The 12,986-nt window shown below is 47.3% G+C and overlaps 1 protein-coding gene across 6 annotated transcripts in view; it reads left to right on the top strand.

The window, feature by feature from the left end:
* Positions 1 to 12,986, top strand: part of FAM135B (family with sequence similarity 135 member B) — a 280,285-nt gene that overhangs the window by 255,350 nt on the left and 11,949 nt on the right. For 5 of the 6 annotated variants that reach the window (XM_042923586.1, XM_042923585.1, XM_042923588.1 and 2 more), the window contains exons 12-14: positions 3,097 to 3,251; positions 8,094 to 10,071; positions 11,931 to 12,097. In XM_042923586.1, the coding sequence (XP_042779520.1) occupies positions 3,097 to 3,251; positions 8,094 to 10,071; positions 11,931 to 12,097 (2,300 nt within the window). The remainder of the gene's footprint in view (positions 1 to 3,096; positions 3,252 to 8,093; positions 10,072 to 11,930; positions 12,098 to 12,986) is intronic. The other variant, XM_042923591.1, reaches the window with a different exon arrangement.

Genomic DNA, 12,986 nt, shown 5'->3' with positions numbered 1-12,986 from the left:
GACTGCTGGAGTCCAGATCCCACACTCCTAGCCTCCTCGTCATGGCTGTGCCGTATAGTGGTGATCCAGTCTCCCAGAGAATACACGGAAGAACCAAACTGTGGATTTCTCAAGCTCTAAAATAGAAATATCCGTATGTTGCCAGCTGTCCCGCTGGAGTCTGAGTAAATCTGAAATGGAAATAAGTAGGTGATGAACAGAGACCCCTGGATGCTGCGTATAACAGATCTCCAGAACTTTCTCATCTTATTTCCTTGAAAACTCTATGCCCTTTGCTTAGCATCTCCCCATTTCCTCACCCCAGCCCCTGGCGGCCACCACTTTATTTTCTGACTCTGTGAATTTGACTATTTTCGACTCCTCCCGTAAGTGGAATCACACATCATTTGTCCTTCTGAGGCTGACTGATTTCACTTAGCATCGTGTCCTCGAGGCTCGTCCATGGTGTCACGTATGACAGGATTCCCTTCTATTTTAAGGCTGAATAATATTGCATCGTTCTGCGTTTTCTTTAACCCTTTCCTGTTCATGGACACTTAGCTTGTCTCCAGAGCTGGGCTGTTGTTAATAGTGCCATGCACATGGGGGTGCACATATCTCTTAAACACCCTGGTTTCGGTTCTTCTGGTTAAATACCCAGAAGTAGGATTGCCCGATCATATGTAGTTCTATTTTTAATTTTTCAAGGCACTTCCATACTGTTTTCGAAAGCAGCTGCGACATTCTGCATCTGCATCAACAATGTACAAGGGGTCCGACTTCTCCACATCCTCACCAACACTGATTTTTTGGTTTGTTTTAATAAAGGCCATCCCCGGTGCGAGGTGATAGCTCACTGCATGTGTGCCCTGGAATTCTTAGTCATTTTTTTAAACACATGCTAAGCACTGTTTTAGGTGCTCGGTCACAGGCACAAAGTCTGTGCACATAATACACCACCTGCTAGCAGGAGGTAATTCCCTGCACAAAACAACCTAGACCTGACTCTCCTACAGCTCTCCTGCTGTGTTACAGTTACTTGATTAATCACCTGATCTATTCATGGCTATTAGCTCTTTAGGTCCAGAATCAAATTTCCATCCTGGAGGTATACACCCTAGCTTGTGGACACAGTCCTATGCACATGGGTGTCCAGTCCATATACCTTTGTAAAAAAACTAAAAACTGGACGCAAAGTTCCAGGTTCCGATGATGGCTAAGAAGTGCATATTTGAACAAAATACCATTTAAATATTCAAAGGAAGGTGCACAATATTAGGAAGTTGCTACAGCCTTCAGGGGCGCCTGGGTGGCTCAGTCGGTTAAGTGGCTGACTTCAGCTCAGGTCATGATCTCATGGTTCGTAAGTTCGAGCCCCACATCGGGCTCTGTGCTAACAGCTCGGAGCCTGGAGCCTGCTTCAGATTCTGTGTCTCGCTCGCTCTCTACCCCTTCTCTGCTCATGCTCTGTCTCTCTCTGTCCCCCCAAAAATAAAACATTTTTAAAAATTAAAAACAAAAAAAGCAAGTTGCTACAGCCTTCATGGCTTTGAGGAAGATAATACATTGCTTATCTTTTTTTTTTTTTTAAAGTTTATTTATTTTGAGGGAGAGAGAGAGAGAGAGGGAGAGAGTACGCACAAGCAGAGGAAGGGCAGAGAAAGAGAGAGACAGGATCCCAAGTGGCTCCCTGCTGTCACTGCAGAGCAGGATACAGAGCTCAATGTCATGAACTGTGAGATCATGACCTGAGCCGAGATCAAGAATCGGATGCTTAACTGACCAAGCCATCCAGGCGCCCTGTATCCTTATTGACCATAGGTTAAAGTCCAATGGAGAAATGAGAAGGAAATAAAATATTCATATTTCAAGTGTATATTCAAAATTCATATGTAACATATCCATATGCATATGTTTATCATGTTTGTCACCAAGAGTGCTGACTGGGAGAATTTTCCCTGGGCGCATGTGGAGCTGTCCTACAGGAACACGTGACCTGCCTCCACAGCTGACAAGTGACGTGGGGGCCTCCAGAGGTCAGGCTGCTCCAAAAAGAGTGACAGTCAGACAAAAGTAGCTACATGTGCTTAGTTCTTCTCCCAAACTGGCCAACCCAGTAAGGCCCTCTTCTCCCCCCCTTGTGCAAGTGTGATTGAGGCAGAATGGAGAAGATGACACAGTGCTCATACTTTTCCTTCGTGGGAGGAAATAAACTCTCTCCCTTCTGCAGGGACTTGAGGAGAAGGGAATAAACGTTTGCCACCATCCAGTCCTTTGAATGAGGAATACTAGTGGTTTCCAAGTCTGAAATGAAATTCCTGCTGGTGGAAGGGTATTCAGTTCATGGAGGAAGAACATGGGGCATTTTTTTTTAATCCTACTTAGAAGAACAAAAAACCAGGGCTCCTGAACTAGGGGAACTTACATGCTAATCAAGGATGCTGGTGTCCACACAGTAAGCAATAAAAAAAAAAAATAGCAATTTTCGATGTTTCTTAATTCTTAACCTATAGGAGGTTAGAAATGCAGGAGTAAAGGATACGTAACTTGAAGTGTTTCCTCCAAAGTACTAATTTAAGATTCCTGCCATTTAGAAACTCAGTTCCTGCTCCGCTAGAATGGTGTTTGTTGCTTCCCACCGAAATGGGGTGTGATAAAGTGCCCTGGTCATACAATCGCTGACCTCCAACCTCAGTGCCCAGGCCAGTTAGGATACAAAGCAGACCATGGCATTGGGGGCTGGGTAGGTGGCTGGGAAGAAAGGAAGAGAGGACAGACAGATGGTGGATTGTCAGAGCCAACTGAACATTTTCTGAATATTTTCCTGGGATAAGAGGCTGGAGCAACGATTCTTAACACATTTAAAACTTCCTTGGAGAGGTGCCTGGGTGGCTCAGTTGGTTGACTCTTGGTTTCGGCTCAGGTCATGATCTCCCGGTTTGTGAGTTCGAGCCCCGCGTCAGGTTCTTTGCTGATGGTGTGGAGCCTGCTTGGGATTCTCTCTCTCCCTTTCTCTCTGCTCCTCCTCCCACTCCTACTCTAAATAAATAAACAAACAAAGTTAAAAAAAAAAAAAAAAGGCTTTCTTAGGTGCTAACCCGGTACGTGTGTCCCCAGGATACAGACCCACAGCCAGCTGTCTCTGGACATCCGGAATTCAGAGTATCTCACCACCATGCCCCCGCTGCCCGCGGAGTGTCTGGACATCGATGGTGACTGGAACACCCTACCGGTTATCTTTGAGGACAGATACGTGGACTGCCCTGCAACAGGTTGGTCTTTGTTTTGGAGAGAACAGCAGGTCCCAGTCCTTTGCCCTATTTGTTCTCCGATTTGAACCAAATCAAGGAAGTCATTTGTCAGTTCAGGCTCCACCAGTGGGAGATGACCTTATGTCAGTGCAATTGACAGATCGATGTAACAGAAGGACAGCTGCAGTAAAGATCCCCTTCCCGACTCCTCCTGGGGTAAAATCATACCAAGTGCCTCAGTGTTTCCACCTATAGAATGGGAACCAGATTCTCCCCTCACCAGAATACCGTGAGCATAGGATGGACATCCTTTCTTATCCCAAATGTGCAACTCAGATATAAAATCATTTCTCTTTGAATTCTAATGGCATTCGATTCAGACTCCTATGGAGTGCTTGCTTCGTGCCATGAACCAGACAAGGTATTCGAGAAAGCAGGCTGCATCAGTGATCAGATTGGTAGATGAGCTACTCAGCTCAGGGAGAAAAGACAGCGGGTTCCTGTGTATTTGTGTGTTTGTGTCTGAATCACAGTCTGTCTTGCTGGTGTTGCACAGTTTGTTAATGAATTGATAGCTGGGCGAGGGGGCGGGGGGCCTGATGCACACCGGGCATTCGGGAGATGTTAGTCCTCTGTCCCCTCGCACAGCCCTGCTCTTGGAAACCCCAAAGCTATCACAGGTGACAGAGCTGAAGTAAACCCATAGTCCCTGAAAGAGCCAGAAAATACCCTGCTGGAGGTTTTACCTGTTTTATCTTTTTAATCCTATTAAAAAGCAGACAACCCAACCTCCTAAGCCCTATTTCACTGAGAGGAACTGAGGCTCGGGGGTATAAATATGTATTAAAGATCATGCAGCTTATAAGCCAACTGACATCTAGTGTCCACATCGTGTAGGACAGCCAGAAGGTAGGGGCTCTGGAGATGGCCACCTACCCGGTGGTCAGACAAAGCTTATTCCAACTCTGCCTTGACACTGTGTGTGTAGGTGTGTGTGTATGTGTATATGACCATTTTCGTTATAGTTTTGTCATGTAGCTACAGGCAAGTTGAACAGTTAGAGAAGAAATTTAAAATAAGCACCCATGATCAGACCCCCTGACGGTATCATTAGGCCTCATTGCAGCCGATCTTCCAGTCTGTTTTCCTGTACATGTTAAAACAGACACCCCAGCAGATGTAAATCTCAGTCCTGCAACATCTCCGTGCAATTGTCTTGCACAGAAATCAACCTCGGGCTGCAAGTCAACCTCAGGCTTTCGGGAGTTTCCCTGTTGGCCCTCACCCACTCTCCCCCATGTCAGTGCCCTAGACTTAGATGTGGCTGGGGGTCGTCTTTCCAGGGTCATCTGCCCATGCAGTTTCCTCTAAGCTCTACATCTATTTTAGAACCAGCAGCTTCTGTAATGTGCTTGGGACATGGGACTTGGCGGAGTCTGGGCCACCAGCACTAAGGATCCCGTCTTCCCAGAAGGACCCCAAGGCAATTGCTCTCAGAGGGTTGGCTGTCTCCTCAAGATTTCTCTCTACAGACCTCTCACCTGCTCCTTCCCCTCCCGCCCCCACCCCCATTTCCCCACTCAAAACTTTTCCTGACCTTCTTTGTTCCTTCACAATGTGCTCTGATGATTTAATCCCAGAGCAAAACCATTAGCAAATAAAGAACTGTTTCCTTTTTCCTCCAGGGGTTGGTGACCTTAATGTAATTTGCAATGAGGCCATCACATTTGCATTTCATTGTTTTAGCTAGTGAAGAAAGGGACAGAAAAGAGTCCCATTTCCATATGAAAATAGTAATATTTATTCATGGCTTGCTGTAATCCCATGGTAGATACCTACTGGGTACCAGGCACTCGGCAAGTCTGTCTGTATTGTCTGGATCCTTTTTCCCAGGTACCCGTCACTCCTAGGTCCCAAGGCAATTGAACCATTTGCCTAAGGGCCTTAAAGGTTGGCCCCACTGCCTGAATTTGAATCTTTTCTCCAACCGTTGGTAACCATGTGAAACTGGGCAAAAAGAATTGTAATTTATATTCCGCAGGCCTACTGTGAGCAGGGGAGAGATCCAGCCACAGAACACGTAAGAGTGATCGGCACAAAGGCAGTTAGGAATGCATGTCAACTAATACCATGAGCTAGGATCTGACTACATCCATCCTCTTTGGATTAGATGTTCTGCTACTTTTTTGTCGCACGGTTGTGGCATGAAACCAGTCTTGCTAATTTTGAAGTCCACCTCCTCACTGGGCTTTCTGTGTCTGGCTTACACTGTCTGTGATCAATCAGAGGCATCTCTCATTTTTGTTCAAAGAACCCATCAATCCTCCTGTCTTCCTATAATCTAAAGACCAGACTCCTCATTCATACAGGGCATTCGAGTTCATCCATATCGTGGGTTCTCTCTACCTGTCCAACCTCATGCTCGCCTCACGTCCCTGTTCAGTCTTATTCCATTCACACGGGATCTAACTGATGTCTGACCAGACTGTGCACCCCAGGCTTCTGGGTCTTTGCCCTTTGCTCTTCTCTGCACCCAGCATGACTCATTATCTCCTTCTCAGAAGAACCCGATTCATATTCTCCAAGGTCACAGCCCGCGTGGTTCAGGTAGAGCCAACCGTACTGTGCTGTGTATGCTTCCCAACGTTTTGAAGATCCCTTGGAGACAGAGACTAGTTCATGATTATTACTGGTCCCCACCTCCCGTCTCCCTAACCCAGGGCCTCGTACAGGACTTTGTGCAGAGGCTCTGCCAATTACTATTCATGGATTCAGTCACAATGACGTTGCAGTTTTTTCAAACCGATATAAACAGCTCACGAGAGTAATCGCCTTTTTTCTGCTACATTTCTGTTCTGTTCTCAAGTCATTTTATGAACACAGCTCAGGGACTATGTGGCGGCCGTGGTGTTAGCTGTGGGCGCACAGATATTCATACAACACAAGCCCTTCTCTGCAGTGGGGACAGGAAGTGCACAGGTGGATCCCATTATACATGGTAGTCGTGGTGGTGGTGTTATAGCACATGTGTGTAGAGGGGATGCTGGGAGTTTGCCCAGAGAACGTCTAACTTGTTGTTGGCCTTGGAAAAGCTCCCCTAGAGGAAGAGACATTTGCTCAGCCCCTCAAGATGCAAAGAACATATCGACCTGAGGAAGAGACCCATTCTTTCCCAGTCTTTGGTCTACTCTTTGACCCAGTCATAAATTTCACTCCAAGGTGTGAGCTGTTGATATGTTGTGTCTCCGTGATTCACTCCATAACCTCCTATAGTTGTTATATTCCTTTAACTTCTATGAAAACCATATGAAGGATTTAAATGTTTTAAGTAAAATGAAAGCCTAAACCCTGTCTTCTTTTGTTTGCTGTATATGGGAAGTGAGTAACATATCAGATGGCTTTGTCGAGAGAGTGGTGGTTCAGACAGACATAGCAGGTACTTATTTTCTTTCATTTATGCTGTATTAGAAGGGAGAGAAAGAGAGATAGGGAGGAGGAGGGCGAGGGGGAGGAAGAGAGGGAGGTAGAGGGGGAAGTGGGGGGGCAGGGGGGGAGGGAAGAGAAGAGACTGCGAGACAGGATGAGAGAGATAATAGTTTACCCTAGAGAAAAATAAGAGAAAGAAGGTCATGCTGTGACCCCCGCCATCCTACCGGGAAGATCAGAGTGACCTGGGAACCTCTGTGGTCTGAATGCCACGCGGGATAATTGCCCTGGGGACAGAGCTCAAGCTTGGAGGGTTTCCCTACAGAAGGCAGAGATCTGTCTTCCCCACATGTGCCATTTCCTATCGTAACTCTCCTGTGAGCTATGTCTGTGAGGCCTGCTGGTCACTATGAATCTGCCCATCCTAGAGTTGAGGCAAGTGAGCTCAGGTGGGAAAAAAAGGCTTATTTATTCTGTCGTCGTCCAAGGCCTCACGGCTGTGCCAGAGTCAGGATGAGAAAGCGGACCTTCCTGGATGCAAAGCTGTCTTTCTACACTGTCAATACTGTACAGAAGACAGGGAAGAGCTTTAATATTTAAAAGTGGTAATTGTCAAAACTGTTTTGATAAGTAAAAGGTAAATCATGAATAATGATATTTGACAGTTTAGTGCACGGCGGTTCTTACGCTGATTACCTGGTGTTGGGTTGAGTTACACAGATCAAGGGCACAGCCTCTGATAAGGCTGCCCTCGGGTCAGACCCAAGCTGGAGGGTTCCTGGGCCACCCGTGTTCCTGACCAACTGGCTACCAATTCAGGGCTTCCTACCAACCCCTCAGGTTTGACGATTTGCTAGAACAATTCACAGAATTCAGGAAAGTGCTATGCTTATGGTTACAGTTTTAACATACAGGATCCAAATATAGACCAGCCAAAGAAGAGACTCATAGGGCAAGGTCTAGAAGGGTCCCAAACGCGAAGCTCCGGGTGCCCCCAGGACTGGTCATCCTGGCAAATCAATGTGTAGTGCCACCAGGAAAGCGTATTCAAGCCCCAGTATCCACAGTTGTTGGGGTTGGTTGAATCGTTGGCCACGTGATTGAACTATTCTCCTGGGAGATTGTCCTGGTGTTATCTGGCGACCAATGGTTGGTCTTTCTCACATGGCCAGTCCCCATCCTGACTCATTTCCTTAGCATAAACTATTAAAGGGCTCATCTTGAGTCACCAGGCTAGCATACGCCTTCAGGGCCTGCCAGCCACAAATAACAAAGACCTTTCCATCACTTGGGAAATTCCACGAGTTCAGGGCTTGTCCGCCAGGAACCAGGAACAAAGCTCAGCCAAATTTTTGATTATACCGTCAGGCTTCTGGATAATCTGTGGACATAGATTCATAAACGACAAACATTCTTCTTTCTTTTTTCTTTTTGTAGGGCACAGTTTGAGTGTTTCCCCTAATTTTGATGTTCAAACAAGTCCCGCAATAATGAATCTGAAAGACAGAGAAGAGAGCCCTGTTGTGAATAGAAAATCACCTTTCAGGGAAGACCTTGTCTCGCCCGCCATGAAACCACCCCAGATGGACTCTGACGAGGAAGTTCTGAGGTGTCCAGAGCCAGACGACAGTGCAACTACACCAGAACGCGCGGATGTGTGCTCCGAATCTCAGGTGTATCTGACAATTGGTGAGGTCCAGAACGAGGCAGGTTTGCCTGAAGAGGAATGTTGGGCTGGCCCGAGGGCCGATGTTGGAACACGTCCCCTGGCAGATGAGGACCTGCCCAGAAGGAGGCCGGGTCCAGAGGATGGCCAGCCCCCAGTACTCACCTACATTGATGTGAAATCGAGCAATAAGGACCCGTGCGGCCCTGAACCCACGGTGGTCGTTAGTGCTCAGCACGAGAGTGGGCACTCCCGAGATAACTATGAACCCGCCAGAACTGTGCCGGGCAAGGAGGTATCAGGTACAAGTCGTCCACATGCCATCTCTTCAGAGAAAACAACACTCCGTGAGTTAAGTCCTCTAGGAAAGGTTGCAGACCGAGAGGGCAAGGTGGTGCTGCTAAGCCTGAAGCTCATCCCCTCTGAGCCCTGCGATCCACTGAACTCTGCTTTGAGGGATCCCTTGGATGTTAGGGCTTCCCCAAAGGACCCTCCCTCAGAGGAGCAGGAGGAAGTGTCGGTGCTCTCTGGGGTCATCAAGAGATCTTCTTCCGTCGTCTCCGATTCAGGCATTGAGAGTGAGCCGAGCTCTGTCGCTTGGTCCGAGGCGCGAAGCAGGGCCCCGGAGTTACCCAGCGACCGGGAAGCCTTGCACCATCTGCTTCGAAGACACGGCCTGCACAGGAACTCCTTGGAGGGCGGACACACGGAGAGCAGCACGAGTTTGCCGAGCGGGATCCAGGCGTCCCTCACCTCCATTAGCTCTTTGCCTTTTGAGGAGGAGGAACGGGAGTTGGCCCTCACCAAGTTGACCAAGTCCGTATCTGCACCCCAGATCAGTAGCCCTGAGGAGTCTGCTGGAGACACAGACGCCATGCAGCAAGGTGGACCTCTTGCTGAAAGTTGCACCGTGCCCGTCAAGACCATAGACTCCCCGGGATCCAGGACGCGGGACGCTGGGGCACAGGTGGTTTCAGGTGCCGACAACCAGCAGGGCCCCGGTTACATAGACATCCCCAAAGGTAAAGAGAGTCAGTCTGAGCCTCAAGGACCTTGCTGTCTTGATGGCAGGACGGAGAACCCTCCAGGTGTGGAAACCAAAGGTCTTCATTTAAAAATACCGCGTATCATAGCCCTTGAAAACCCCGGGAATGGATCTTTCCCTAGAGTACTAAAGGAGACCCCAAAGGGCATGCCTGAGGACTTGAAACTGGAGAAAGGAGCTCGTTCCCACAGCAGCATCTCAGATGATGAGACTGTTGCCCACCGTACGGTGCCTGCGTTGAACTATGCCGCAGTCGCTGACGCCGTCGACCTGGGCTCAGCAGGCAAGCAGAGCAGCTCACCTTGTATCATGGATGATGCAGAGCTCAGCAAGGGAGCCGATGCTGTCCTGGAGGCTGGGCGTGAAGCGGGCACTGCGTGCCCCACCGTGACCCACTCCGTTCACTCCCAGGTCTTAGGAGACCAAGAGCCAAGGGCAGGCACTTCCGTTATGGTGTCCCACCTGCCCCCGGCAGAGACCTTCACCCTGGACAGCCTGAAAGCCGTGGAGGTCGTCAACCTGTCCGTGTCTTGCACTGCCACGTGTCTCCCTTTCTCGTCTGTGCCCAAGGAGACCCCTGCCAGGGCCGGATTCGCTTCCAAACAGACCCCATTGCCCATCACTCACCAACCTTTGGGTTCCTTTGGAGTCGTTTCCACTCATTCCAGCAAGTTGGAGGAAGAAGTCAGTGAGAGGATGTTCAGGTGAGCTTGCTGACGGCTTACCCACCCCAGCACAGATTTGGGTTTGCCCACGTATTTCTCAATTCCATGCATCCGTCGAGATAGGAGTTAGTTCCCGACTTAGATAATGTAATATACTTCTATCATACAAGTCCGAGATACAGGACAGTGTAAGTCAACACGCTCAGTAAGCCCATCTCTCAAATACAGCCACTGCGTAAGCTCTCTACACTTTTTTTCTACGTACATCCCTATATATTCTTCTTATGCCAAAATTGGATAGTTCTATACAAACTCTAAGGTTTCTTTTCAACTTTAATATATTGGGGACTTTTCTATATTTACAGATTTATTTTTGCATTCTTATTTTAACGTTTAAACAATATTGTCTAGGTATAGCTCGATTTATTAACAAACTCCTTTAGAGATGGGCATTTAAGGTTTTATTCTTAGTTTTTATTATGAGAAACAATTCTCTTACAACTGTCACCCTACCTCTATCTTTGCACATAGAGAGGGCAGTTCCTTGAGAGGCTTTGGGGAAATTTCATCAGATTTACCTCCTAAGCCCCCTTGTACAATTCCTACATTTATCATCCCTTTTGCAATGCCAAAATCCATCCATGCATCCTCTCATTGGGTTTGTATTCATAGTGCTCCCTCATCTATGAACTATACATTTGATTAAGTATATCATGGAATCATTTGATTACTCTCCTACAAAATGATGGAGAGTTACCTATTAACGGTATCCACGAAAGAGATTGCACAGGCAGGTAAACTTTGGATCCCTTACTTATAAAGAACATTAAGTACCTATTACGCTCCTGTTGTCAGTTTAGCAAATAGAGAACAAGCAGTGCCCCAAGCCTGGTTGGGTTGTCCTGGCTGGCACTGTACTTCCAGGCTAGCAGGGAGACAGAAAGACGAGAGAAGTGAGAGAGGGCAGCTGGGTAGATGGGATGGTTCCCGTGTGTGCACAGCTGAGCCAGGAGAAGGACCCAATCTGGGTAGTGAGTGTGCATAGAAACGGTGGCTAGGGGAAACTTTAGACACGACTACAGAGCAAATACGAGACACGTGGTGATGATGGTGGTGGTGATGATGGTGATGATGATGATGGTGATAAGTCTGGTAATAAGTAATTGTTTTTTACTATTTAATCAGTCTGGAGGACTGTTCTAAGCATTTTGCGTATATCGCTTAACATACAGAATAGTTTTATGAATTAGATAATCGTGTCTTCTCCTTTTACAAATGAGGAAAGGAAATGCAGAGAGGTTACGTGGGTGGCCCACAGCTAGTAACTGTCAAAGCTGACATTCTGACCTTAGCAGTCAGACTCCCAAGTCTGTGCTCTTAACCACCACCTTGTCCAAGAATCAGGCAAACCCGGTGGGAAGGCATCACAGACAGGCCTGAATGCACAAAGACATAGGAGTAAGCGAACTTAATTCACGCAGGGAAACATGAGCAGTATGTTCCCTTTGGAGGCTGGGAGATGCTGCTGAGAAGCAGGTGGAGTCCAAGCCCTGGTAGCCTTGTGGGCCACTTTGGGAAACTTTCCCTCTGGGGAGGTCTTTTCAAGGATCGCATGGATCCCTAGAGCTGAACAGCATCTTAAAAGTCCCATTCCATGCAGAAACCACATAGAAATCTGCAGAAACCAAGCCAGTAACGCTTTTCCTGGGACGCTTTCCTGGCTCCTTGTGGAGGAAAAAGCTTCCCTTACCAGCATCTCCCGGGGCCTCATATCCTGCCTTTGCTGCTCGCAGACACTTCTTTGTACATGTGCATCATTTCCACTCCCCAGCTCAACTCATCTCCTGCTCAACACGGCACACACAGCGTGGCTTCTGATTAATTAGTGTATTCTCCAGTTTTTATCAGGCCAAAGAAAAATTTAAAAAAGAACTGAAGATTGCTGGATTTCTGTACAGTGACTTATCTGTACTAGCTTCTGATATACCGTATTTCCCACCAGAGGAAGAGGAAGAAAATTTGGAAGATGGAATTCACCTGGTAGTCTGTGTCCATGGCCTAGATGGTGAGTCCCAAAAAGGTTTCCTCCGCAGAATCTGTACTATAAACCATTTATGATATTTATGAGTTAATTTGAGTCAGGTTCAACTGTGTGACACAGGTTCAACTGTGTCACCAGCAACCATGGAGTGGTGGCACGTTGGACTAGGGAAATGACATGGCCTTGTGCCCAAAGATGAGATCTCTGACACAGAAATCTTTTAAGTAAATGAAATACATAAAAAAGTGCAATAATGCAGTAATGGAATAATTAATGGAATGAAGGAAGGAAGAAATGAATAAATAATGAATGGAACTAATGAACAAAAATAAAAGAAGGAATGGATGGATGGATGGAATGAAAATATTAATAGGATGCATGAGTAGTTAGAATGTGTGGATTAATGAGACCCATGAGTCAATAGAAGGAGGGGAGAAATTCAGTGGATTCATTTCGAGGGGCTCAGGTTAGTGGCCCAAACTATGCTGTTGCCTACTTTTATTCATTTCTCACTTATGGGGCAACACCAGGCACTGTACCAAATTCTGGGATTGCAGAGACCCAACATGGTTCCTGATCTTAAAAAGTTCTTAATTTCATGAGATTAGCCAATGCGGTCCAAGGGAAGAGAGAAGGGAGGGGGGAAAGGCTCCTCCCTACCCTGCCCCCTAAATGACCTAGTCCCCAGTGTCAGGTCTCTTTAGGGTTTCTGAGGTCAGTCCAAAGGCGCTGTGCTGTAAGATAACAGAACTTACCAGCTCAGCCTGGACCAAAGGCAAGAACTTGCTCCTGCCTCCCCTCGTGAATTTCAGCTTCTCCCTAACTGGCTGAAGAAAGCGATCAGATCAACTAGAGGTACAGGCTGTCTGAGTTCTCCTCAAGCTCAAGTTTACATCATAATTGATCTGAAAGC

Source organism: Panthera leo, chromosome F2 (assembly GCF_018350215.1).
Source record: "Panthera leo isolate Ple1 chromosome F2, P.leo_Ple1_pat1.1, whole genome shotgun sequence".
Lineage (NCBI taxonomy): Eukaryota > Metazoa > Chordata > Mammalia > Carnivora > Felidae > Panthera > Panthera leo.
The sequence above is the reverse complement of the archived record's forward strand: the minus strand, read 5'-3'. Positions and strand labels throughout refer to the sequence as shown.